The sequence below is a fragment of the Drosophila subobscura genome, chromosome O (genome assembly GCF_008121235.1).
Source record: "Drosophila subobscura isolate 14011-0131.10 chromosome O, UCBerk_Dsub_1.0, whole genome shotgun sequence".
Classification (NCBI taxonomy): Eukaryota; Metazoa; Arthropoda; class Insecta; order Diptera; family Drosophilidae; genus Drosophila; species Drosophila subobscura.
The window spans coordinates 2,849,396-2,876,149 of record NC_048533.1 but is presented as its reverse complement, the minus strand read 5'-3'; the positions used below and the strand labels follow the sequence as shown (position 1 = coordinate 2,876,149).

At 49.8% G+C, this 26,754-nt stretch overlaps 1 protein-coding gene across 2 annotated transcripts; it reads left to right on the top strand.

Annotated features, from left to right (window-relative positions):
- Positions 1-231: 231 nt before the first annotated feature.
- On the top strand, positions 232-23,997 carry LOC117896403 (rho guanine nucleotide exchange factor 17). 2 transcript variants are annotated; one of them, XM_034804716.1, is made up of 16 exons: positions 232-513; positions 9,339-9,520; positions 9,588-11,137; positions 12,558-14,725; positions 14,789-15,362; positions 19,089-19,349; positions 19,413-19,603; positions 19,654-20,099; positions 20,193-20,415; positions 20,478-20,569; positions 20,633-21,351; positions 21,417-21,568; positions 21,639-21,706; positions 21,759-22,023; positions 22,088-22,426; positions 22,479-23,997. In XM_034804716.1, exons 1-16 carry the CDS (start codon positions 386-388, stop codon positions 22,636-22,638), a joined length of 7,518 nt encoding a protein of 2,505 aa, XP_034660607.1. In that variant the 5' UTR covers positions 232-385; the 3' UTR covers positions 22,639-23,997. The 2 variants fall into 2 exon arrangements, with proteins under 2 accessions (XP_034660607.1, XP_034660608.1); XM_034804717.1 differs by lacking the exons at positions 232-513; positions 9,339-9,520; positions 9,588-11,137; positions 12,558-14,725; positions 14,789-15,362 and adding an exon at positions 18,467-18,962.
- Positions 23,998-26,754: the final 2,757 nt, after the last annotated feature.

The window sequence follows — 26,754 nt, the reverse complement described above, 5'->3', positions numbered from 1 at the left end:
TCACCAACTCATTTTTGGGCGCAAATATGTACGGAAAACACTTGTCCGCAACCAACCTTCCGCGTCGACAGCAAACGAGCACTGAAAATTGGGAAGTGTAGTGAGTAACTCTGTCAACGACGAGACCTCCTTATATAGTTGCTTCATGCCACCGACGAGATCTCCTCGTATTGTTGCTTCATGGTCTCTTCATGCCTACTTATATAGTTGCTTTTTGCTCTTGGTCAGATTCGGATGTGAGATTGCTAACGTGAACGAACGAACGTTGTCCGCGATACGTAAAGAGTTGGCAGTAAATGTAACAGCGCATCAGGCGGGATTAATTATAAATTGTGTGTTGTGTGTAATCCACGTGTAATCAGTCCCGGTGCCCAGGTAACGGTGCATGTCCAGGGAGGTCACGTCACAGCAGAACGCAGCGAAGCGCCCTCGGCCCTTAGCAGTCAGCCGCCAAACACGTCTCGTCTCCGGCCGTGGGCAAGGTCAGGCTCCGAATAGGAGTACACTTGCAAAGTACGTAGATCTGTGCCGCCTAATTAATTAATGATTAACCCACTGCCGTGAAAGTTCTTTGAAATTATACATAAATACACGAACATGAATGTGTGGTCGACATGGACTCACGTTCCAATTGTAACGAAGCGCAATCATATGTACACACACATACATACATATGCATGTATGTACGTTTGGGCCAATTTCTCGCTCGAGATGTGGGCTTAAAGTGCACCACCGCACCTCACCGCGCCACCTAAGAAAGGTTAATAATTCGTGCCAATAATATTGCTCTGGGGATCTCTTATGGGAGAAGGCGAAGGCGAAGGCTTGTGTTTCGAGTTCACTCTTTCATGTGGACGGTCGAGGGGGTACGGGGGGCCTCAGCAACAGGAGGAGGGCTGAGACTGCGCGCCGACCCATATTTTGTATTTCGTATTTCGATTTCATTTCATTTACGAAAATAAAAATAAAAACTCGAAAAATCAGAAAGAAGGAAAAAGGCAGCAAGCCAGCAAGCAGCAGCAGCAGCAGCAGCAGCAGCAGCAGCAGCAGCAGCAGCCGTAGCTCTCCGACAGCGCACTGTGCGATACTTAAGTGCGGGCAAATAAGTAAAAGATATGCCATAAAAGACAGCATACTCGTACTCGTACTCGTACTCGTGTGTGTATTTTGAAGATACTTTTTTTGTGTTGTGTTGTGTTTTGGTTTGTGCCACTCTGCCCCCCCTCTCAGCTGTCTCCTCTCTGCACCGATCTTCGTTTTGTTTTGCTATGCTCTTTCTGGGAAGGGTAAAACGATTCCCAGCATCACCTTTGATCACATTCAGATTTGGGAATATGCAAATTCCCGATACTTATGGGAATCTGAAGATATTTCAACCATCATTGCATGGCATTTATCCATTGCAATATCCAAAATATTATTATTATTGTGCCATGGGTAGTGTATCAAAAGCTTCTCCCCATGGGGTTTGTTTTCCCTCTCGGCTTTTATTGTTGGTGTTGACGTTGACTGCTGCTGGACTGCCGATTGCCGCCGCCGCCGCCACTGCTGCTGCTGTTGCTGCCTTTTGGCCCGCTTCGATGTGAACTTGTTTAGTGTGGGCCGCAGTGGGAGCTCTTTTGGCTTTTGTTTTGTCTGGCTTTAACTTTTATTACTATTATATTGTTATTGCGCTGTCTGCTGTACAACGGTAAAGGACACTCTGCGGTGTATTCATATGTAAATGTGCCTTCTTCTCCCTTTCGACTGCCGCTGCCACTGCCAGTGCCAGTGCCAGTGCCACTCAATTGAATTACATTTATGTATGCATGCTGCTGCCTGTGCCTCTGCAACATACACACATCCACTGGCCAGCCAGCAGCTGCACCTTTATCGCTCCCACTGGATCTAGGCGCTCCAGCGACAAACACGAGACGCGCGCCAGTCTTGGCTTTGGGATATTTTTAGCTCTTCATTCGCACAGGCTTAATTCCTGCAGCAGCGCGGACTGCTGCTCTCCACTTAATGTCTACAAATAATCCAAATTGGGGCTTAGCCGCAGATACTCGAACAGAATGACATGGTGGGGGGAGGAGGAGGGAAGATGCTCCCTCTGATCATCTGCAGCACTTGTGCATTCGATCAGCGGTGCATTGAGGTGAGAGGAATTCGCCAACTCCTTCTCCTTGCTGCTCCCCATATTCATCTACCGCATTTCTCATGGAGCTGGAGCTGGTGCTGGGGGGGCTGGTGCTGGGTGTCTGGCCTGCCAAAGTTCGACAAACAACGGTGAATGGAGGACAGGCAGCAGCGGGGATGCGTTGCAAAATTGGGGACTGAATGGGAATGCGAATGGGAATGGGAAGGAGTCAAAGTCGAGGTCCAAGTCGAATCAAGTGCCATTTGCTCAGTGGGACAAGTTGTAGGCAAATAATGACTATATTAAATAACAGTTAGCAAACATCATTGCATTGGCCGAAGGCGTTGCATAGATCTGCCCAAAGGCACTTGGCACACGGCAGACAGGCAGAAGAAGACAGGCCAAGAGTGGGAAGAGTCCAGTGGAAGAGGCTTCGGCTTCGGCTGCGGCTGGTGCCATTTGAACGCTGTTGGAAATGGCAGTAATGTGACCATTTAAGACCTCTTTCTGATGTCTTATGGAGTGAAAACGTCCTGCTGTGTGAAAACAAATTATAGGCATGTAATGTTGCATGTTACGTCGCGACTCTCTGCGACAGCGCTTTCGAGCATCAATGGGACCGGTGGGGCACGGCACAGTGAGCTGGGGACCGGCAGGCGATGGCGATGGCGATGGCGATGGCTGAGACCCAGACCAAGACCCAAGACTAAGACTGAGACGGAGAGACTCTGAGGCTAAGCTGCCAGCCACACTCAAAACTTAGCCCCGGTTCCAGGCCAGTTGGGGGATTTTGACTGGGTCTCTGGCTCTAGCTCCAGCTCCAACTTTAACTCTGGCTTTATGCTGATGCTGGGACTGGGACTGGGACTGATGCAGGGGTTCCGTCTTGTGTGTGTGTGTGTGTGTGTGCTGTGCTGGCTGGTCTAATGCTCTCTAACTGCTTATCAGATTTGTGAGGATTGCGCAAAAAACGATTTCTGTTTTCTATTTTTCCCACTAGCGACCCCGGTGTCCGTCCTCCTGCTGCTGCTGCTGCTGCTGCTGCAGGTATACCCTTTTGCCCGAATGCTAGAGTGAATACTCATACTTCATAGCTCCAAAGGGGTTTCTAATTAAACCCTGTCCATCACATTTCAAACGATGTTCCCTCGGATGTTCCCTCTGCCCTCCACTCGCAGGTTTTACCACTCCAAAAGGGCACCGAGAATTCGTTGTGCAGCTAAACCATTTGCTGTCTTAAGTAATATACTTATTTCTTGTTTTCTTTGTGTCTGTCTGTCTGTCTGTCTGCTTTGGATTTCCGAACAACGAATGCGATTGCGACGCCGCATTTAAACGAGCAGCGCCGGCAGTCCGCAGTTTTCCCGTTGCTGGAGCCACGAGGCTGTTGTGGCCGCCGTTGTTATATTGGCAAGACAGATTCAGATTGAGCTTAGACTCGAAAATAAAGTAATGAAAAGCTTAGCTCAATGGCAATGCAGCCTGCTGCCAGACTGCAGACTGCCAGACTCCGACTCGTATTCCGATTCCGATTCCGACTCTGGTTTGTCACTCTGCCTGAACTTTTACTGCCTAGCTGTGGATCTGGATCTGGGTCTGGGTCTGGGCACTGCGACTGTGCTCAGAAGTCGCCACATCACTGCCCGATGCGAGGTGAGAAAGTTTGAAACTGTCGCTGGGACAAGTGTGGTCTGATCTGGCGAGTCTGGGCAGCACCCATGGAACCCATTACAGACCCTCATTCACATATGTACATATGTATAACGACGTCGTCTCTGCCAAAAGAGTTCAGCGCTTCACTTCACCGCTGGACCCGCCTTCAGCCGACTAAACTAACAGCTCCTCCGATCTCCGATCGTTTCTTCTCTCTTTGGCGATTCACATGTGGCTGCTGTGGCTGCTGTGGCTGCTGGTCTGATGGGTCTCCCGGCGAACCCCCCTTCCAGATGATGAATGCGGCAAGGCAATTTGAGTGATACTCACGACCTCGTCAGTAGTTAGCTGCAGCCACGCCCACTCCGCCCCAAAACGCTATCCATCTGCATCTTTGCATGCATTTAGTTCGAGCACCAAATGAAGCATTTCGGGAGGAGGAGGACAGAGAGAGATTGAGAGAGAGAGAGAGAGAGAGAGAGTGGGAAACAGGGAAACCGAAAATTAGGAAACGGCGATCGTTGATCGAACTTTGATGGGAAGACAACAACACAACTCTCTGCATATATCATCATGGAAGACGGAGCTTACATAATTGAAATAAATCACAGCGAAATGAGAATAACTTTCATATTGCGAGTATGTGAAATAGGAAATTCAATTCCCATCCGATTCCCATACGAACATCATACTCAGGGAACCCTTTTTCGCTCACCAACAAAAAGAATTATGAAAGTTGTGCCTGGCTGTGCGTTGCTGCTGTTCCTGTGGCCCCGATCTCCGATCCCCGATCTCCAATCTCCAATCGGGGCGCTGAATCTGCTGATTGTCGGAAATTGATCCCCGCGAATCGATGTAACAATCGGGCGACTGTTCGTTCGGCTGTTGTTGCGAGCTCAACTTTGACTCTTGACGGGGTCGGCACACGGCACCAAACTGCACTTTCATAACACAATTTATCGCTGTCTGCCGCTGATACAAGGCACCAGATACAAACTACAAAATGCGCCTCATAAAAACTTAAGTCGAGTCAAGTTCCGCTTCATTGTTCGCTCGGCCAGTCTGAGAAAGACCCGAAAAACCTCAGAGAAAAAAACACATCTGCTGAAAGAGAAACCAACAACAAGAGGCAAACAAATTTAATATGTACTAATTGAATGTTGTGCACTGCAGATCCCAGATCCCTCCACCCTCCACTCCACTCCACTCCTTCGCTGCCATTTGCATCTGCATCGCTTCTACATTCAGTTTGTGGAGTTCGGAGTTCAGCTGGGTGAACTGTAGGGTCAGAGGCTCGTGAAAGTAAACGCTCAGCTCTGGGTAGGCCTCTGGGTAAACCCAATCGAAATTCGAAAATCAAAAGTGAAATGTCGACATCATTGTCGCTGACTCACTGACATCATTCGAGTCCAGTTAAATTCTTAATCGTTTCCTAAGTTAATGGTGAATGCATCTGGAATTACGCATCTCTCTCTCTCTCTCTCTCTCTCGTTCTATCTCTCTCTCTCTCTCTCTAATTTTATGAATCTATCCATCAGTCTATCTATGCCCGGCTTTGCCTCGAGGTGTTGGTTACTTTTCTGTGGTTTCCACAGGTGCCTAGCACTTGCCTTTTCGATTGAGGCCTGGCCAGTGCCACATGCCGTGGAATCTCCCCCCACACTGGCAGTGTCGGGTATCTCCAAGTGCCTGTTCTGCCTGCTCAAAACCCACCTGAATCTGAATCTGAACTTGAACTGTGAGATACTATTTCAAGCTCAACTTAGTTAGCTAATGGTTGACTCTAACACGAAGGAAAGCGGAGACTTTTCCTATGGCATGCCATTTTTTATTCGCCTTAACTCATTGTTTGAGCCACTCTTGATTTCAATTCAAAGTCCAAGTTCACTCCACAAAGCTCTCTGTAGGTGCTGAAGGGTTGTGAGTGTCTGTCTGCCTGCTCCTAATCCCATCATGCGAACACATCTCCAGCCGGAGGATTCATGCCATGCCGCTGTCATGCCGAGTGTTGGATGCAGGAGGTGTTGCTGATGGGCCGTTGAAACGCTGCGCAGATTAATCATAAAGTCCATAACAAAGAAGTTTTGCATGCCCCAGCTGATGGTGGATCAATGGAACAAGCGAACTTGCAGCATGCAGCATGCAGCCAGGGGGGCATGCGGTAGAGGGCTGTCACTTGTCAGTCAAAGTGGCACAAGCGGAGGGCAGGCCAAAGCGGAGGCCCACTTCAACTATGAAAAAGTTGCAACAACAACAAAAAACAGAAGAGAAAAAATAGGTGTTACCACGGGACGGGAACGGCAGCCAGCATGAGGCATGGCGCGTTGTCAGGCTTAATTGTTATTATTATGGGTATGGATATGGGCGATGGGCGATGGAGATGGAGATGGAATTGGAAGCGGCGGAGAGGCTTCTGCAGCTGACAGCAAAATGTTCGCAAAATGTCAAAACTTTTATGGTTTTTTAATGGTCCTCTCCACATACATAGATTTCGGGCCGAGTGTGAATTTAATTGAATTTCTGTTTTGTTTATTTATGAATGCCGCCCTGCCCTGGCCATAAGCTATTTATAATCAAGAGTCTTCTCTCCTCGGGGGGGTTCACATTTTGCTCATGTCAAAGGAGGATTACTGTGTCCATAGGCGCAATCCCAGATATTAATTGTTCGCAAATGTAGAACGTATTTTTGCAGGGGTCTTACATCTCGCGGTTATCTCTGGAAAGGGTCTTAAATTTGTGTTCCTGTTTTCCCAGAGCTGGGGAAAGTCTCCCTTACATCTTGTTTACCTCAAAATGGGTCTCTGAATGCTAGATTCTGATTGCTGACTGCTGACTGCTGACGTTTGTTTTGCCTGGCCGCCAGATCTTTATCTGTCGCTGGCTTATCTGATCTGCGATGGTATTCCATGGGCAAACACTCGAAAAAGATAGAATATATTTATTCAGAAGCTCTGCCTCGCTGTTCTCTGGAAGCACGACAGTTATATGCTAAAGTCGGAAAGATTTGCCTCCATCCCAATGCGATACTAACTCAAAGCAGCTGTTGCCTGACCTTGAGTTGGTTCTAATTACCAGATACAGCTACAGCTACAGCCACAGCTATAGATAGAAATGCATCTGCAGCTGCAGCTGCTGTTTGGTGTAGACAAGTGCAACTCCAGCTGGATGAATGATAAGCGGGAGCTTTGTTTAGACGTTTGTATCTTGTTGGTGTATTTATAGATGCGTATTCGCATCTATCCATCTATCTACGTACATCTCTGTGTATCTGTGGGGCTGCATTCCTGAGTGATTACGCCGCAACAGAAACATTTAAATGTGTCTCGAGAGATCTCAGCTAAAAAATGCTTTACACAAAATTCAATGTACACACGAGTCCACGGGACACGCACACCTACAGTCCGTTTCGTGGCAAAATAGAGTGCCCAGAACAGATTTTGACAGATTTTCGAGATACATTTCGGTTACGCACTGTACACGACACTGCAATTGTTGTCGCCACGAGCATCTTTCACTCAAAACTGTTTCTTCGCGCCAGAGAAAATATATTTTTGGTGTGCTTGCGGAATGATGTTTTGGGGGCAGATGCGGGACTCCCCGCAAAATGATTTCCTCCTCTGTTATATGTACATATTGATGATATATGTACATATGTATATGCATAGTCTGTATAATGATAATATTGTTGGATTGATAAACACTTATGGAGGAGACTGGCTACAGCTGCAGCACCACTTCCTCAATAAACGGAGGAGCGTCCCAAAGTCATGTCAAAGCTTTTTGTTCGCTTAAAAACCCAAAAAAAAAAAGAACGACGACAAGGCTGTTTGGAGACGTCTCCGAGTAGTGCCTGCAACATGCTCTGCTGTTTGTTCAACATCAATTAAGCGCATAGGAAAGCCAGCAGCCAGCTGTGCTCAACGCTGGTTGGGCACAAAAAACGCTCAGCCGCAAAGGAAAAGTCTCTTCCTCTGAAACAAAGCCCCGCAAAGTAATGCAACCGAACCCCGAAACCAAAAGACAATGGGGATTGCAGTGGATGCACTGCAGCAAACAAAAAGAGACAAAAACGAGAAGGGACGTGTGAGACGCTTCTTACGCGTCACAACTTTTATACCCGGCACTCAGTACTACATCTGCACTTTAGCGGTTATTTGTCTTCATCTGTCATCTACTTCAACAACACTGCTCACGCCAACACGCTCCTTTAGCTCGCCACCCTCCCCTAGAGACACACTTTGCAGAGTCAGGGCAGAGTCGTGGCAGAGGCAGCGGCAGAGACGTGTCAGGTTGCAGAGGCCATAAACTGCGCGAAGCAGAGTGTGCTGCTATAAACTGCGGGACGGGGTGGGTTTGGCCACTGAAAACTAATTTCTTCATTGTGGCTATAATAATGATCCAATCGGATACCAATTTGGGACAAATTGTAGATTTGGGAGATTTTCGCCCTTTTGCGGGGGCGGAAGGGGGCGTGGCTCATTTTTGAAATACACTTGTAACAGTGTGAGCATACAGCAGTCTGGTGCCAAAATTTGGTGGCTCTAGCTCTTATAGTCTCTGAGAACTAGCCGACAAACAAGACGGACAGACGGACGGACGGACAGACAGACATGGCTCAATCGACTCGGCTATTGATGCTGATCAAGAATATATATACTTTATGGAGTCGGAAACGTTTCCTTCTGTGCGTTACATACATTCACTTTGTGCACAAATACAATATACCCCATTTACTCTTCGAGTACCGGGTATAACAAAAAGGAGAGAAACTAACTTAACATATTTAATGACAGCTAACAGCGGGGGGGTTGGAGGAAGAGTGTTATAAAGGGGAGCAAGAGTGGGGTGGGGACGGGTCTGTCATGGTCATGGCTCTGCGGAGCTGTGCTAAAAATCCGCATGCGTAACTCTCGGGGTCTACGCTTGAGGAAGACGCACAGCTGTGATACCCTGGATAAAAATCTCTATTGGAAATGGTTTCGATTCCCCTCGCCCATTGCCTTTTATTGCCGTAACGCACTGTACTCCCCGAACGCTTGGAGGTGAGGAATGCGTCGCACTGTCTAAATATAGACGCGGGTTGTGCCTTGCTTTTGAGGCACTGAACTTTGCGGCAAGCATACACTCGAGCAAATCGGGACACGCACGGGATTGCCTTTTTGCTGTTAAATCCAGAGATTCTTTTATTGGTAGATCCTTCGATGGGCAGGACAATGCCGAAGCCACTTCACGGATGCATTAAGTACGAAACGATACCAAAGCCAACGGAATGCGAGAGTTTCGCAATGAAAGCGACTGGGAATGGCAGCACTTGGAATAGGTGAAGGAATGCAATGTGGCATGAACGTTGTTATCTGTATCATTAGCATGAATGATTATAATCTGAGTCTCCCTTTGACGTGTACGTTCGTTGCATGCTTTTGGGCGAACGCTTGCTGTACCCTGTAATCGTGTTAGCTTTGGGTTGCTTTGTTCTGCATGTGCATGTTGCATACTTAATGTCTCTCTTAAGATTTAAATTTGCCTTTGCCAGCCTCAATCTAACTGCCTTCTCTTGCGTTTTCAGGGTAGGAAATAGAGACCTAAGAACAGATCCCACCACGCTTTCGTCATCATCCGAAGAGGGTAACAACGCGATAAGGAGAAGACCTAGAACCAGCCGCCTGAACTACTGCTGCTGCATGCGGCACTCGAGTCGGACTGTCGACAGTGAAATTAATAATCTCGAAGGAAAAGCCAGTACTGCTGGTAAGCACAATCTTTATCCTTGCCCCCAATGAAGCCACAGCTACAGAATTGCCTCTCCCTCTTCCAGCTGATCGACAGGTAGCCCATCTTCCGCCACTGAAGCTCTCCAGTTCTCTGCCTGCCACACCGCAGCTGGGACAGCGGGGAGTGCGTGGACGCGGCTACAAGAAGTTGTCATGGAATGAGGAGCAGCCCCGCCAACCGGGGACATCGACAATGATCACTCATGGGCAGGAGTCCAGGGCCAGGCCACAGCTCTCCTATCAGCACCTCAACAACAACAATAATGAGGAGGAGTACGATCCCATTGCCAAATACTTTGCCCAGACGCCGAAACAGCAGCAGCAGCAGCAGCAACAGCAGCAGCAGCAACAGCTGCAAGAGCAAAAGCTGTTGGCGGCAAAAAGCTCACGGATTTTGTGCGAGAATTGCTGCGGAGAGAGGCATCAACAAGTTGGCAGCGCCACGGATCGACACGGGCTGCCGCTGCCCCAGGGGTTGCCGTTGGGGGACTGCGATTCAGTGTCCGATTTGTCGTCGTTCCGCTTTGTCTTCCACGGGGATGAGGTCGATTCCAAGAGGCGTGTGTTAGTCGATGTCGATGCTCATAATCGCCATAATGAACATAATGATGATCATCATAATGATGATGTTGATGACGATGACGTTGCCCGTCGGCCGGTTATAGAAATAGAAAATCGGGAGCCAAGTACATCAGCTACAAAAACGGAAAAGTCAACACCAACAGCAGCAACAGCAACAGCAACAAGAGCAACAGCAGCGGGAGACGCGTCATCGCCAGTGTTGTCCCTGTCATCTGAAATCAGCGACGAGTCAGCGGCAATTTGTTGTTATACAATTGACAAAAAACTGTCACAGCAGCAGCAACAGCAGCAGCAGCAGCAGCAACATCCCACAGCACAGCAGTGGAATCCCTCTGCGGCACTGCAGCACTACAACTCCTCGGCGACAGTTAGCTATCGGAACTATCACCAGCCAGAGCCAGGACCAGGACCAGGACCAGAGCCAAGGTGTCCTCCGCCTGTGCCGCCCAAGCCACGCGTCTGCCACGAGTCGAACAACAGCAGCGATGAGCCCGCTCTGAAGACACGCCGCTTGGTCTGTACGCCACGCGTTTATCCGGCGACAAGGTCGCCCCACGGCAGTAGCTGCCACTGCTGCATTCGCAAGGGCTTTCCGCCGTATGCCTTCGAGGGGAACAACAACAACAACTACAACTGCAAGTTCGGTTCGAGTGGCGGATCGCCGCGATCGCTGGTCTACGATCGTCACGGACGTCTGACCTTCGACTCGGAGCCGGAAGTGTCAGTGGAAAGAGAGCAGAGCCGCCGGGCCACCGGTGTGCGCCACAAGTCGCTGAGTGAATCTCGATTGAATCATCCCCTCCCGCAGCAGTGCAGAGAACTCAAAGTTGTGTCCGATCCGTATCCAGATCCGTCGCGAGTGACCGCAGAACAAAGTGCCAGAACTCATCCATCAACCCAACAGAACCACAATCCACACGAGATCCCATACAAGTCGAACCATTTACTCCTTCCCTGCAGTTGTAATCCCCATTTGGATTATCCATGCTCTTCATTCAACAAGGAGAACGGGGTAAGTTCAGAACATACATAGATGGTGAATAGGAGTGAGAAGATTGCAGACTGGATATGAGTCTGAAAATAAATGAATGAATGAAAACACATTAAATTGGTAGATAAACAAATGTACCAACCATATAGATACACCATGTACACATGTTCTTCAACATCGATGGCCAACCATTCAGCCGCGAAACTGTCAGTGAGTGCAATTTTCGGCGATAAACCTTTTGTTTTGATCAACTTTTATTGATCCCATATATCATATATGTCCGCTTTACGTTCAATTGAGCAAAAAGATCGATCCGATAGAGAACGAATAGAACTGGATGGATGAGACCGATGATGTCTTGGTACCACCTGAAACGAAACGCACGTTCCGGAGAGATCGGGAGAGCCTTACGGATTAACGGATGGAGAGATGGAGAGAGCGAGAGAGAGAGTATTGTTCGGAAGCGATTTCTGTGCTGGTATTGCTCTACTTTTGTGTTATTTGTGTGAATCTTTTAATGTGTACACTGGCAAAAAATCATTGTGAAGAGTATGAGTTGCGTTGAGCATAGGTTCCCCATAGTGGCTGTTGGCGCTAAGCTTCCATTATTTTATTATGACATTCCTACAGATGAGATTTGATTTAGTTCGATACTTTCTGTACCTTTTATTCTCTGAGTGGATTGTAAGTTTGTCTGTCCGTGCCGCTCATTCATTCTTCCCAGTCGCAGCCAACGATCTCTTTTATGTTCTGTATATTCTATCTATACATAATCGTATGTATACATATATCCAAATACATATACATGGATATACGTACATTTATATTTTCGAGAGTTCTGTTGTTTATACTAAAAATATCACTGTATGCGAATGTATACAAGATTCTGCTTTATATATAGAGCGCCACCATATAGAACTGCTGCTGCTCTGTGACTTGTCTTACATTGTGTGTGCATGGTTCTGCTCCGTTCCACTCCTCTCCTCTGCCGATCTTCGGGGGAGGTTCTCTGGGCTGTGTGGCTGGGATCTCTGTATCTCTGTGGTGTGGCATGTGTGTCATTGTGTAGTGAATTTAATGACGGCAGGGTAGGGAAGGCAACTGAATGCATACAGTGGCCCATCCTCCATCCTCCATCCTCCATCTTCCTCTATCTTTGATCCCACGGCATGCCATTAGGAATGCTGATTATGGCCAACTATATTGATCCCATATTACACATACGCAGTCCGCGTTGACTCAATTTGTTCGCCTCTCTTCGCATTGTGTTGGGATTTGTTTGTTTTCACTTTCGTAAGGGTGTGTATGGATGGTGTGCACGGGGGAAGTACGCCCACAGATAGTCCATAAAAAGACACACACCCAAGGGGGGGGAATGGGAAGGGTGGTGGTGAATATTCGATGGTGAATAATGAACATTTAACTCGTATAATTCCTTCAGCACACAATGGAGAAACGACGTAATACCCTGGACAGGATACAGCGCCTGGGATTCGGGCGCAAGTCCTTGCCAGCTGCTTCCGCCAACGCCAACGCCAACGCCTCTGGCTCATCCTCATCCTCATCTGCCGCAGCAGCAGTTGCAGGGCCGGAAAAGCAGCGCAAGACTTCAGATCGTTCGGAGCGCCTAAAGGAGCTAACGGAGCTGCTGAGAGGCACCGGGGGCAGCAGCTCCAGAGCCTCATCCACGCCCACACCTCCGCCGCCACCACCGCCAGTGCCGCCGCCACGAAAGCCGCGTGGCACCTACCTGGAGCGCCAGGACACGGGCGCCAGTCAGACATCCGAAAGCAGCAGCGATGCCAACGCAAGGGGAGCCAGCAGCGGGGGCGGCCTGAGCACGGCCGCCCGCCTCTTTGCCTCCCTTAAACCCAACACAAGTCTCTCCAACCTGGAGGCCTTCATGTTGAGCAACCGTGAGAAGTCCAAGTCCCCGCCTCCACCGACGCAGCAGCAGCAGCAGCAGCAGCAGCAGCAGCAGCAGCAGCAGCAGCGACCTGTGGGGAGATGCGTAGATGCCTCAACACGAAGCAGTAGCGAGAGTACGCCGCAAGCATCGAGACCGGAGCCGCGGACCGTGATCGGTTCGTATGCGCCAAAGGGAATTCCGTTTCGCTCCGTTTCGTTCTCGCAAATCGACTGCAAGTCCACGCTGAGCGCCCTGAGGGATCGCCTGAGGCGTGACAAGGCCATCGAAGAGCCCAGCCCCAGTCCGACGCATTCCAGAGAGAGGGAGGAGGGTCCAGGTTGGGTGCACATTCCTCTGAAGAAGACAGAGCTGAGCATCAACCTGAACTACGGGCAGGAGAAGTCGCTGGACCACGACTCCATCCAGGAGGAGGACATTTTCAGCACAGAGGTCTCGGGCAGCAGTTCGGGCATCCTGTACCCAGCACCGGCCACCGCCAGCAGCGTGATAGCCGCCCATGCCACCATGGAATCCCTGACAGACACAATTCAGTCGGAGAGCGACTGCCTCATCAGGGAGGAGATTGCGACCATCATTGTGCAGCCCCTGGAGGTCACCCCGCCCGCCTCCACAGGCGGCAGTGCCCCAAATCTGGCCACGCTGATGGAGGAGCAGCTGCCACTAGAGTCTCCGCCAGACAACTTCCTGCAGACGGCCACCACCTGCGAGATTCCCGTGCCAGTGTACGAGTGCGCTGCACAAGAGTGGCTGGAGACGCCCGCCCAGGAGTGGGTGGAAGTAGTTCCGGAGACCATTCAGCCTCCAGTTTCGCACGCTGCCTGCAAGGTGTCCCAAACAGAGTCGACGCTGACCACCGCCGTGAGGAGTGACCTGGTTCCCACCATATCGGTGAGCCGCTCCTCGGAGGATGGCGATGGAGTAGCCAGGATAGACGATGCCCCTCAAGTGGAGCTTGCGACTACCGCCAGGAACCCGTCGGCAGAGGAGCCGCAGCATTGCAAGCAGTACAGCCACGACGACCTGGATCTGTCCAGCCCCGAACTTCGCAGCTCTCTGGAGACCGTAGCCACTCCCCGGCACAGCACGGACGAGCGCCAGAGGCGGCATTTGGACAACTCCACCAAACGGAAGGGCATGTATATAGACAACGCCGACTGGCAGGCACCGGCACCGGCAGAAGCAGTGGCAGTGGCAGTCGCCCATCGCGGATTAGCACTAGACATCAGTGTGACCAACCTGAATGCCATTAAGCCCGAGTCCCCGGACGCCCACTCCTCGCAGATCTACATCAGCAGCCCCATCAGCCCCGCATATTCCTTCGAACTGAACACGCCCGAGCTGGAGAAGGGTGCCCCATCCTGGGGTCCAACCAGCGGGTCGCGCGACAAATCGCAATTGCTGAGCAACTTTAGCTGCCACAGCAGCGAGGAGAAGGACGACGCCTCCAGCAAGAGTCTCAGCTTCCTACGCACCGACTCCACCTCTGACAACGAGTGCGACCGTATCGCCAGGGATCGCATCACTTCCAGTCCCACGCCCTCCTCCGGTGACTACGACTACAAGCGCTTCTCGAAGCGCCCTCTGCGCGGTCCCTACGGTCAGATGCTCGAGGCGGAGATGAAGAAGCCCAACCGGATGCACTTCGAGGAGATCCTCGAGGAGCTGCGTGAAACAGACAGGTAAATGAGTGAGCAGTCGCCCCGCTGCCGGATGAGACTAACCTCTGCTTTCTGTTCTTTCAGCTTGCATCTGCGAGGAGCTGCTGGTGTTTCGGCTCCGGTGGGTGCTTCAAGTGCCAGCCCCCGCCCCAATATGCCGCAGTATTCCAACTCGATGCGGGTACGAAAGACGAGCACGTATCTTCCTGTGCCCTCGCATACCCGGGCCGCGTCCACGCCCTCGCAGCTGGAACACACCAGCAAGGGCATAGCCTCCGCTGCCCCGATCTCCGCATCCGCCAAGAACCTAGGCGAAGCGGAGTTGGTGCACCACATGAAGCGAGCCGCCTCCGAGGCGCCGGCCCCCAAGACGCACCACAGCAAGCGTAGCCAGTCCATGAGCACGGAGCGGCCCACCCAGCACCATCATCACGCCCATGGTCACAGTCACGGTCACGGACATAGTCATCATCATACAGCCAAAAGGAGCCTGGACGCCAATGTCAGTGCCAAAACGAATACTGCTCCTGCTGCTGCTGCTGCTGCTGCAGCGGCGGGTCCAACGCTGGACTTGAAGCCAACGCCCGCTCTGCTGGCGGAACTTCTGAAGGGATCCAGCGAAAATATGCTCTCCGAGCAGCGGCAGAAAACAATTGCGGTGAGTTTGAGCTCATCATTTATTGGGGAATTTTTTCTAGGTGAATTGTTATTCCCAAGAATTCCAGTTTCAGAAGACCAGAATTACTCCGTGCTCGACTGCTTCTTTCCATTACGCTATTAAGTAGACTACCGTTATTTAAGCGGCCTGTCAATCCCAAATGCGTGGTTAGTCATGTCTGAACATGTCTGCATACATCGCTTTCTCTTTTCTCTATTCTCTTTCCCGTTCTTGCTGCTTTCCAGTGCCAACGCTGTCGTTTCTGTCGCTGCGATCACCGTTGTTTTCTTGCCGATTTGCTGTAAACACACACACATACAAACACATACGCGAACGCACATTCGGCAGTTGTTTTGTTTTGCTTTCAAAATGGAAGTGCATAGCGTGGCGGCGTGGGTGTGAGCAGAGACAGAGCAGAGCAGCGACAGTGGCAGTGGCAGTGGCAGTGGCAGCAACGCCAGCAGAGGAGGCAATGTGAATTGTAGTGCGCATGCGCCAGGAATAGAAAACAACAACGGTGGGCATTGGAAATGTGTGTTAGTGTGTTAGGAGAATTCCGTTCCAGGCACAGTGGTTGTGGAGCAGACTATTTTTACAGCAATCGCAGCCAAGTGGCATTAAGCGATGACTGAACTAAAGTAGTTTCCAACTATTAGATTAGTCATACCCACTATACATACATATGTATGTACATATGTATGTATGTATATATAAATATATGCAATGGTGGGTGTTGAAAGTTTTGAGTGCTGTCGCAGTTTGAAAATACTTTAGTTTGGACAACAACCGACTCTCCTATTCAGACACTTGTCGCATGCAAATATAACACAACTCCCTGGAATCGCTCTCTTCTGTCGTGCACCTGGCCTGGCCTCTCGGTGCGCGCGTAAAGTATGTTCGACGGAAGGAAAAGCTGGTATCTGTTTGCTCTCTCTTAGTCCGGCTGGCGCTCTGAGAGCAGGGCACCTTCTGTTTAATGTACCTTACTCTGGGCATTCCAACGGTGTACCACCAACAGCTGAGTGTGGCGCTGGTTAGGAGGGGAACGGAACGGAACAGAACTATGTTTATGGGCTGCTGGCTTCCTGCTGCCGCGCTGCACCGTTCACATGGATAATTAATGTTTGGCTACACAAATCCAAGTTTTACCACGAAACTCTTTTTTTTCCCTCCAACCAGACACTCTCTCTGATACTCACAAATGTGTGTGTGTGTGTGTGTGTGTGTGGGTGTACAGTGGGTGGCAGGGCGGCTGCTGCTCTTGCTGCTGGTTTTTCAGTGTTGCTTGGAATATGAAAAATGGAAATTAAGTGTGTATATGGCACAATGGAATGTTTTCAGCGAGTCGAGTAGTCGAGTCGAGTGGCGGCGCGCACTCCTGTTCGCTGTCCATACAAACCATACACCCATTGTGCTCTGCTCTCTCCCGCGCAGTAGCAGCATAAGCACAATCAGCCGACCGCCGAAGCGTTCGTCCACTGTGTGTGCTGTGCGCGTTTTAATTCTTATTTGCTTTTCTACGACCATTGTGTGGCGGAATTGTTCATGTTTCGTTTGTTAGTTTATTTTGTGGCAGCAACAAATCCAATGGCGCACGAAAAATAATCAAAACGAAGCACGAATTTCAACTAAAAAGAGTGTACAAAATACAGAGACAATACAGAGACGGTTTTGCATACATACTCGTAGGTGGTGGTGCGTGGGAACATAAATCTCTGGAGACATCCATCAAACCTTCGAGGAAAAAACGCGTGTTGTACAGCCAAATAAATGAAAGCAAGATGGAAAATCAAAATCAAAATGAAAAGCAAAAGAAAATTCACTTTTCATTTTCATTTTCATTTTCATACGAATTAAATTTTCTTCTCTTTTTGCTGTATATCCGAGAGTCTGTCTGTGCCTGTGTGCGTGTGTGTATCTGTGTACCTGACTGCACAAGGCCAACCTCTTGTTGCGCCGCATTACGGCAATCCCCATACCACACACTGTGTGTCTGTGCATGTGTATGTATAGGTGTGTATCTGTGAGTGCAAATATAAACTCTCACAACTTATCCCACTGTAATGGAACCGCACTCTCAGCAGGAGGGAGTCGAGTGGTGGTTGCAGATGAAGTGGAGTGTGTGGATGTGGAGATTAAAGAAAGGAAAGAGAGAATCAATTACCTGTCTCCCATCCCCCCATCCGTATGTGTCCGCGTGTGTGTATCAGCCTGTGAACTGTAAAATGGAATCTGTGCAACATATGTGTGTGTGTATGTGGGGGAGTAGGGCAGTAACTGCAACGCAACTGTTTCCCAACTGCGCACAAATGTATGCTGCTCCACTGTCTCCTCCCCGTAGATATCACAAGTGGGAGATTACCTTTTTACATACATTTATCCATACATACATACATACATATGTATTTACATGTGTGTAATCAATCAATTCCGCTGCTAACGTAACTGTGATTCACTAAGCCAGAGCAGAACAGAACACAGTACAGAAAATAGCACTTAACATACTCCTAAGCTGTGACTGGCACCAAGTGCACCTGGCCCACGCCTTCCCGTTTCCCAGATGGTCCTCTTGTTGTTGTTGTTGTTGTGTCATTATTGGCCTTCGCTTAGACCTACTCATACATGAGGAGCACATGCACAACAACAACAAAAACACGGTCAGTGTCATTATCAAACCACACAAAAGCAGACACACACAGAGACCATGGGCCATGAGGCATGGACAGGCGCAGTATCCAGCAGGAAGGAGGGCTGGCCTGGGCTGGGCTGGGCTCAAGGCTGAGTGACTTGTGGGGCCTTGTGTGACTCTTTCCACCAATTCGTCTGGCAGTCTGACAGTCTGACAGTCTGGCAGTCTGGGACGTGGGCAAGTGGGTTCTCTCGTTCTCCCACTCGACGGCTACGCAGTCGAGGAGCAAGACTGCTTCCTGCGTGGGGATGTTGCATGTTGCATGTGGTGTGGCCACTCGCTGCAGCAGTGCAATGAATCCACGCAGCTAGAGCAGACGTGTGACGACCGGTTGCTTGTGGTGTCACCTCCTCCTTTCATTACCCAAAAAAAAAACACACACACAGAATGCAGCAGCAAAATTAGCAGTGAGTGGCAGTGAAAACAGAAGAAGAAACAGTTCGGTGCGCGATCGAACATCTCGGAACATTCAATTAAACACATTCCCGAGAATGTCGCACAACCGCGAGAATCTTCGCCTCAGTCTGTTGGATCTCCAAGCTACCCTGACCGCTCCCTCGAACTCTGTGGCCGCCGCCGCACTGTTGCCTCAAAGCCAGTCGCAGCTGGCTCAGACCGGCGGCTCCCAGGGCAACTCCCACAGCAACAGCAGCAGCAGCCTCAACATCAGCCTCAGCAACAGCAGCAGCGTCTCCCAGGCGGTCTCCATGGCCACCACAACGGTGGCTCGCCTCAGCAAGGCGGGATTTGGAACTGCTGCTGGTGGGAGCGGAGGAGCAGGCTATCACAGCGACAAAGGCGACAGGCTCAAGAAAATGACTTCGATTACCTGTTCCGACTCGGAGGACGACTCCGAGCGGCGGGCACAGTTCGATATGAGTAGTAAATGGAATCTGGGCGGCTATGAAGGTGTAAGTCTGGTCGAGATTAACCAATAACCAATAACCAATAGCCAATCATTGAATCCCTCAATCGCATTCCCCGCGAAAGAAGAAACTCTAAGACAAATCCCTGTTTCCGTTTCATTTGCATTGCAGGACACTCGCACATATGTGGTCCAAGAGATCTACCGCAACGAGCAGTCCTACGTGGAGTCCCTGCAGACAGTTGTTCTGAAGTATCTGAAAGTGCTCAAGGCACCCGAGCACGCCGGCATGATTGACACCCGCACCGTGGACGAGATCTTCTTCATGGTGCCGGACATTCTCGAGATACACGAAAAGTTCTTGGGGGATCTCAAGCATCGCTTGGATGACTGGGATGTTCAGCAGAAAGTGGGCGATGCCTTCATGGACACGGTAAGGATATCTCGTAGATAGTTCAACTTCAACCCTCACTCATATCCGTCCATTAACATACAGTTCTCGAAGCTGGAGGTGCTTGAGGTCTACACATCCTTTGTGAACAACTGCAATCGGGCCAAGAACGCCATACGCTCCATGAAACACCAGCGACCATCGTTCGCCAAGTTCCTGGAGTCCACCTCCCGCGAGCACAAGGGCAAACTCACCCTCGACAATCTGCTGATCAAGCCAGTGCAAAAGTTTCCCAAGTAAGATTTCCCACGAAGCCCCAAGATCTCCCTCTCTAATGCTGTTCCAGCTACGAGCTTCTGTTCCAGCGACTGATCAAGCACACGGATCACGATCATCCCGATCAGAAGCACCTGCAGGACGTGTTGAAGCTGGTCCACGACATTCTGGTGCACATCAACTGCAAGGAGCGCGAGATCATGGAGAACGGGCAGCGCGAGGCGACTCTGCGCGAGCTGGAGGGCGTGATCGAGGGCATTACCGATCTGACAGCGCCCGAGCGGCAGTTCCTGCTGTTCGATCTCGTTTCGATGCCCTCGGGCGCGGGGGCGCGCAAGGATCGGGGCTTCTTCCTGTTCAACGACCTGCTCGTCCTCACCAGCATCAAGAAACGAAGCGGCACCATCCGCAAGCCCAGCAGCAGCATCTGCCCGGGCACGGTTGCCACCACGCTGGAGACCAACAAGTACAAATGTCTCACCAAAATCTCACTGGACTGTCTGGAGATTGTCAAGCGTGAGTTGGCACTTCCACTTCCACTCCATCCGCACTGACCACTGACCACTGACCACGAAGTATTCTGATTTGCGAACACATTTCCTCCCACAGCCAAGGACGAGAACATCAAGCGAATCGTCAACGAAATCGAGAGCCTGGCCGACGACTGCGGCAAGCTGCAGCAGATCAGCGACATCACCGCCTCCCTAAAGTATCCACACCAGTATCTCGAGGACGTTATCCGCGAGCTTCACCGCGATGTCCAGCGGCAGCTATCCGAGCGCCAGTCGAACGACACCCAGCTCAATATGCTAGAGCTGACAGTCAGTTCGCCGTAAGTGTCTGCCCGGGGACCTGAGCCGGGCCAGTCTTTAATTGCTTTTCGATTCTCCGTAGAAATGGCAACCAGAAGCTGACGGTGGTCTTCAGCAAGACGGAGAAGCGCACGGCTTGGGAGGAGACCTTCGTCGAGGCCAAGCAGAAGCTGGGTAAGCAATCCATCAAAGCATCCACCGAAGGGGGAACACTGATTGGCGGCGCTCTTCTTCCAGCTGCCACTTTGGAGAGACATCCCATACCCGAGTTCCTCACCTCCATACCCATCCGGAAGACCCGCGCCGGACTGCAGTTCACGTGTGCGGCGGCTACGCTGAGCGAGAACCGGGATGTTTGGGTGTGCAACAGCGACGGATATGTGGGCCAGGTGTGCATCATGTCGCTGCACCCAGAGCCGAACGTCACCAGCTGCAACGGCGTCTGCAACGCGCGCATCTTGTGCGTGGCCTCTGTGCCGGCGTACAGCTCCTCTGCCTCGAGTCGCAACAGTAGTGGGGAGCAGCAGCCCCAGGAGGAGAAGGATAGGCCGCGGAACAGCTCGCAGCAGCCGCAGCCGCAGCCCAGTCAGAGCTACACTCAGCAGCTGCGAGACTACCGCAAGAGCATCTCCCCCAGCTTCCAGAGCGGCTCCTCGTCAACGGCCACGGCCACGGCCACGCCCACGCCCGAGAAGAAAAAGACACCCACGCCCACGCCGGTGGCTGTCGACGGCGTCGTCCCGGTGGCTGCCAGCAACAGTGATACTCAGCTGGAGCTGAATCTGAGCTCCAGCGACGATGAGACGGAAGCAGCCGCGGCCACCGCCTCCGCCTCAGCCTCGCTCAACGTTGCCAGCGCCAGCACAGGAGCTGGATCTGGAACTGGATCTGGAGCAATAGTGGAACGTGTGCCTAGTCCCGCCCCCTCACTGCAAGCCGGATACCATGGCCATCAGGTGAGGCACCTGACTCGCATTTACACCTTGTGATTCGTATACCTTATTCTGGGTTCCTTCTGCAGGACTCGAATCCGGAGGAGGGCGAGAGCAATCAATCAACCATGTGGATCGGCACCGAAGACGGCTGCATCCACGTCTACAATAGCACTGACAATATTCGCATTAAGAAGAACCGCATCAAGATCGAGCACCACTCGGCCGTCTATTCCATTTTGTAAGTCAATGAATCATAGAATCAGCAGCGAAGATTGCTGAGGTTGTCTTCTCTTTTAATGGCTCGACAGGTACCTGGACAATCGTGTGTTTGTGTCGTTGGCCAATGGTGATATTTGTGTTTACCTGAGGGATGGAGGTAAGTCGATTGGTTCCAACTGCAAACGAGTCTTCATTGAATCTCCCTTCAGCCACATCGTGGAATACGTGCTCATCGCATTGCCTGTCCATTGGCACCGTCACCAGTCCCGTGACCAAGTTGCTGAATGTCAACGGCAGGCTCTGGTGCTCCATTCAGGGCATCATCAAGGTCCTAGATGTGGAGACTTTGCAGGTCATTCATCAGATACAAATCTCATCGGACTCGAAGCCAATCACAAACATGACGGTCGCCAGCAACTTCGTCTGGATATCCATCCAGAACTCGGCGCACATTAAATGTTTCCATTCCAATACGTAAGTTCAGATCAAATCAATGCGGATGACCAATGAATCTTGACCACTCTACGTATGCGAACAGCCACCAGCTAGTCACCGAAGTGAATCTCGCGCCAGCCGTGAACAAAATGCTCTCCAACTGCGACGAGATCATTAGGCAACACAAGGCCGCCTGCCTTCGTGTGACTTCGCTGTTGTGCTGCAAGGATCTCATCTGGATTGGCACCAGCGCGGGCGTCCTCCTGACCATACCGGCCCTGGGCTACGAGAAGGGCGCCGTCAACATTGTGCCCACGGGCATTCCCCACGGCCACACCGGCCACGTGCGATTCCTCACGTTTGTGGAGACCACCGGGCTGGAGGGGACGACAGGAGCCCGTGAGGCGAGTGGTTCCGCCAGCGATGAGTACACCAAGCAGGGGTGAGTGGAAAAGTGCACTGGAGAAGCATTTGCTCAACTCTTTCAATTGCAGCTCCATAAAGCACTCCAAATCCAAGTCGGAGACCAACAACACATTGATCATTTCCGGCGGCGACGGCTACGAGGACTTCCGCAACTCGGGCGCCAATTCCCTCAGCGAGATCGCCGGCCGCGAGGACAGCACCAACCATTTACTGATATGGCAAATTTGAAGCAGAAGGCGTAAAAATCGCTGGAGGCTTTTGCTCTCGCGCTGGAAAAACAACAACTGAGCTCGAGGATCAGAGATCAGTTCGCGGCGCGTAGAGTGGAGGGCATACTGCGGCGGTTTTTATGACAACATTGATGAGATTTACAGAGAGAGAGAGAGAACAAGGGAGAGATCGATCTACAGCAGCTGCTAGGCTGGAAATGAGTAGAACTAGGGGACTGATTGGTGCTCGAACCAATCCCACAACTGTGTATATTTGAAACTGAATGACTAATTACGTTCAGCCTCTAATCAAAAAACAGAGATTATGTATTATGTATAAACTACAAACTCCCTCGACTATCCACTGGATGAGTGCCAAAACAAGCAACTTTCAATGTACATAGAAATCGCACAGAACAGAGCAAGGAAGATGGAGGGGGAGGAGGCACAGCTCCAGAGCTCCAGAGCTCCACAGCCAAGTACTATAGATATTTTTGTATTGATAATAAGTATGTACGAGTACTCGTATCTCGTAGCTCGTATCATCTGTAGATCCTATTCAAGAGTTAAGCGTTCGTTCTAAGTTTGTTTTTGCAATTGAAATACAGGTCTAACGTGTAATGTGTAACGATAAACAATTCTATAAACAATCTATGCCTAAATGTAATGCAATAATAATCTACCTGGATGTAGAGTGCCACCATCAGATCATCCCTGCCCTGCCCCGCCCCGAATCAAAGCGCATTAATCGAATTTATAATCTACTTAGAAAGAAAAGAAATTACTCCTCACGGGGCATGTGCATGAGCTCCCGCGCGCGTCAAGCTTGTAAAAATCGTAACTCCCTATTTTACAGATAAATATACATAACATATACACCTACTATATACATATAAATATGAATATATTGACAAATGATATGATTAAAAGGCGTCTATAAAGTTTATTGTGAAGCCTATCTACATATATTTCATGCAAGTGAATTGAATTGAATTTTGAATCTGAGAATTGCAAATTGTAACCATACATACGAGTGATATTCAAAAGTTTTTTGCTACTCGTAGAGTTTTTGGGCATGTACAAATCGTAACACGCACACACAAACACACACACACACACAATACACATACTTATGCATACTTGTATATTTTTCTCAATTATTGAATACTATTCGTAAGTCGTAAAAGAAATCCCCACGTTGGAGGGGGTGTCGCGTCGCTCAATGGCCTAAATTGTGGCGAATTGCATTAATTTAAGTATGAATATATTTCCATGTTAGATCTGGTTGGTTATAAATAAATCATAAATCAATGTTCAGTGCAGTATTTCAAGTGTATGCTAAGCAATCTCTATACCAGAACCACAACCACAACCACAACCACAGAGACCACTAAAGCCACACTAGAAGCCACACCACCACGAAGCACCACCACCGAGAACGGTTTCATCTGTTAGTTGAGTGGAAAGTAAGAAACCGCATCCTATGGAAGTGCATCAAATGCATTCTATCGTAATCGATGAACATCAATTGACAATTGTTATCCTACCTCTATGCAAATACCAAGGTGTTAAAGATTTATATATATATCAAGTTATACTCAAGATTTTGATTGATCAAAAGGAAGTGCATGTATGTGGAATCGGACACTAGAGTCGGACATGAGATGAGCGAAATCAACTCTCCTCCCCCCACAATGAGCTGTAATAATAGAATGTAAAACAAAAAACAATAATTTCCTCTTTGCCCAGCTGCATTGTGAGGCTCAATAAGGATATCTTGTAAATGTGTTAAAGAGTCAAATATATATACATACTATACTGTAAACTTATGAAATTCATAGACATGTATTAAGTGTTTGTATCACCTGTAATAAACTGAACTCTTTAAGCCCAAGTTCTCTGACTCTCTCTGACTCTCTCTTGGACTTTCTACTGCCAAAAGGGGAAGTCTCTCCTGGAAGTGCCTGCTGAGGATTACATGAAATGCCTCTTGTTGTGACTCGCTTGCTTAGTATTCTGCTCGTTTGAGTCAGATCCAATCGAAAGTGCCACGCATGAAGCAACTATAAAGGAGGGCTCGTCGGTGGCAGAGTTACTCGCTGCTTTTTCTTACTGTCGGTGCTCGTTTGCTTGTCAATGCGGAAGGTTACAGCGAGAGCCTTTTCACTCGCACGAATTTCTTAATTTTGCCGGCGAGACCTCCTTTATAGTTTCTTCATGGTGGGACGGATCCTGACTTGTTTATAATTAATCACTTAATTGCTTTGGTGGCTTTTTGCGGGTCTGTTTTGGGTACATTGATTCAGATGCGCGCATTTTTAATTATCGCATTCATTTGTACATATTAATTATAAATGGATTTGTGCTGTTGCCACTCTGCATTTAGTCTAACAGTGCAGCAGGCGCCTATTTACCCACCCATTATCCATGCTGTGCATTTTAATTGGTTTACACAAATCTCTGTAATTCCGCGTCGATGTTCCTGCACTGCATTAAATAATTCATTTTAATTAGTGTTTGTCAAAACCGAGCATGCCATCCGATTTGGATTACGATAATGCTGCAGAGGTGGCCGTGTGGCCGTGTGGCGGGGAGGAGGACCAGGCTCCTCGGACCTACCCTACACACACTATTGATTGCTTGCTTACCCTTTGCGGCATCCCTCGCTCGCCCTGCGAGTAAAATAAAATCAAGCAAATTATGCGAAAAACTCAATTATTTGGGCTGGGACTTTTAAAAACAGGCAAATAACAACAAAGGGGAAAAACTTTTGTCATAAGGCATTTACGTAAGTGCTGGGCACGGCATGGAGTTGAAGGGACAGGGGCACCAGCACCCAGCACCAAAATGGAGCTGGAGTCCGTCGGTGCCGGATGCCGGAGGCCGGAGGCAGGCTGGTCAGAGCCCAGCCTTTATGCCCCAAGTTCAGCTCCTGCTCTGCCCTGGCCACATGTGTGTGTGTGTGTGTGTGTGTGTGTGTGTGGCAACATGCTGCGTAAATTACATTGCACGCGCCGTGCATAATACCCTTCCATATGCTCGGAATGTTCCGCCTTGCCACGTCCATTAAGGCGGCGGCGGTGGCAGTCGCAGCATCCGCGGGGAAAAGTTCCCGCCAACCAGCAAAAGTTGCCAACTTTCGCTGAAACTTTTAGCCAACTTAAGGACTTACTGATTCGCTAGAGTATTTGGACTTCTGCTCTCCACCATGATTCCGATTCCGCGCCGTTTCCGACCTGCCTGCCGCGTCTGCCTGCACCGAAGGTCGTTGCTGGTCTTCGCTGTTTTAACTCCGCATAAGTTCTTAATAAATTTCATTATTGCATTTTAAACTTCACGTGGTATTATTTATGGCTGCCACCGGTTGGTGTTTCACCAGCACGGGCCCACAAGTAGCACACACTCGATGTACCGAGAGGTTGTTGCAGGTGGAGCAATTCCCAGATCATGTTGCTCGCTGCATCGTGTGACTTTAATCAGAAGTGCTTACCGAATGCCAGCTGTCGCCCGCCACCTGCCACATGCCAGCTCCAGTGCCAAGGGGAATGGTCAGTGGGAATCGTTTTCATTTTTAAAGCCCAAATTTACTGAAACTTTCGCTGGATACAATTTCCAAATAGATTATCCCCAGTACGAGTCTGCTCCCATAAATCCCTGTACTTGTGTGCATCCATCTCCTGCCTTTGTCTTCCGGTCTTCCGCATAATATCCAATAATGTTTTTCAGCATTTGTGTGGCTTTTGCGGTTGCTGTGCGAGAAACATCTGAGCCCGTGCGAGCGAGGAGTGGGACTGGACTTTAGAGCCATTTGTTTGCTGGCTTCCGCACGTTTGCGGCCATCATCGCAAATTGCCATTTTCAGTGCCATTCGAGGGCTGTGCGCATTGGCTGGCCAGTTGCTAACTTGATTAACCCAAATGAATGGCCAATTAATCGGCTAAGCGGACAGTGGCGGGGGGCAGGCGCAGGATGTTGCACCAGAAAGTGTGTATAAAATGTGTCTGCTGGTACAGCCTCCATCTAGGAGCCAGTTGGCGCTTATTGATTAAAAATTATTAATAGCCAGAGGCCCCTTTACAGGCGCTGCATTAGGGGCACAGCGGGTTCATTCACCTATCAATTAAAGCCAAGTCGA

What these genes read in the sequence shown, in the direction of transcription:
- LOC117896403 (XM_034804716.1), top strand. Translation starts at nt 386, where the DNA reads ATGTCCAGGGAGGTCACGTCACAGCAGAACGCAGCGAAGCGCCCTCGG. An exon ending in CTGTCTGGAGATTGTCAAGC is followed by an intron (nt 20,100 to 20,192) that starts GTGAGTTGGCAC and finishes TTCCTCCCACAG; the next exon opens with CCAAGGACGAGAACATCAAG. An exon ending in AAATGTTTCCATTCCAATAC is followed by an intron (nt 22,024 to 22,087) that starts GTAAGTTCAGAT and finishes GTATGCGAACAG; the next exon opens with CCACCAGCTAGTCACCGAAG.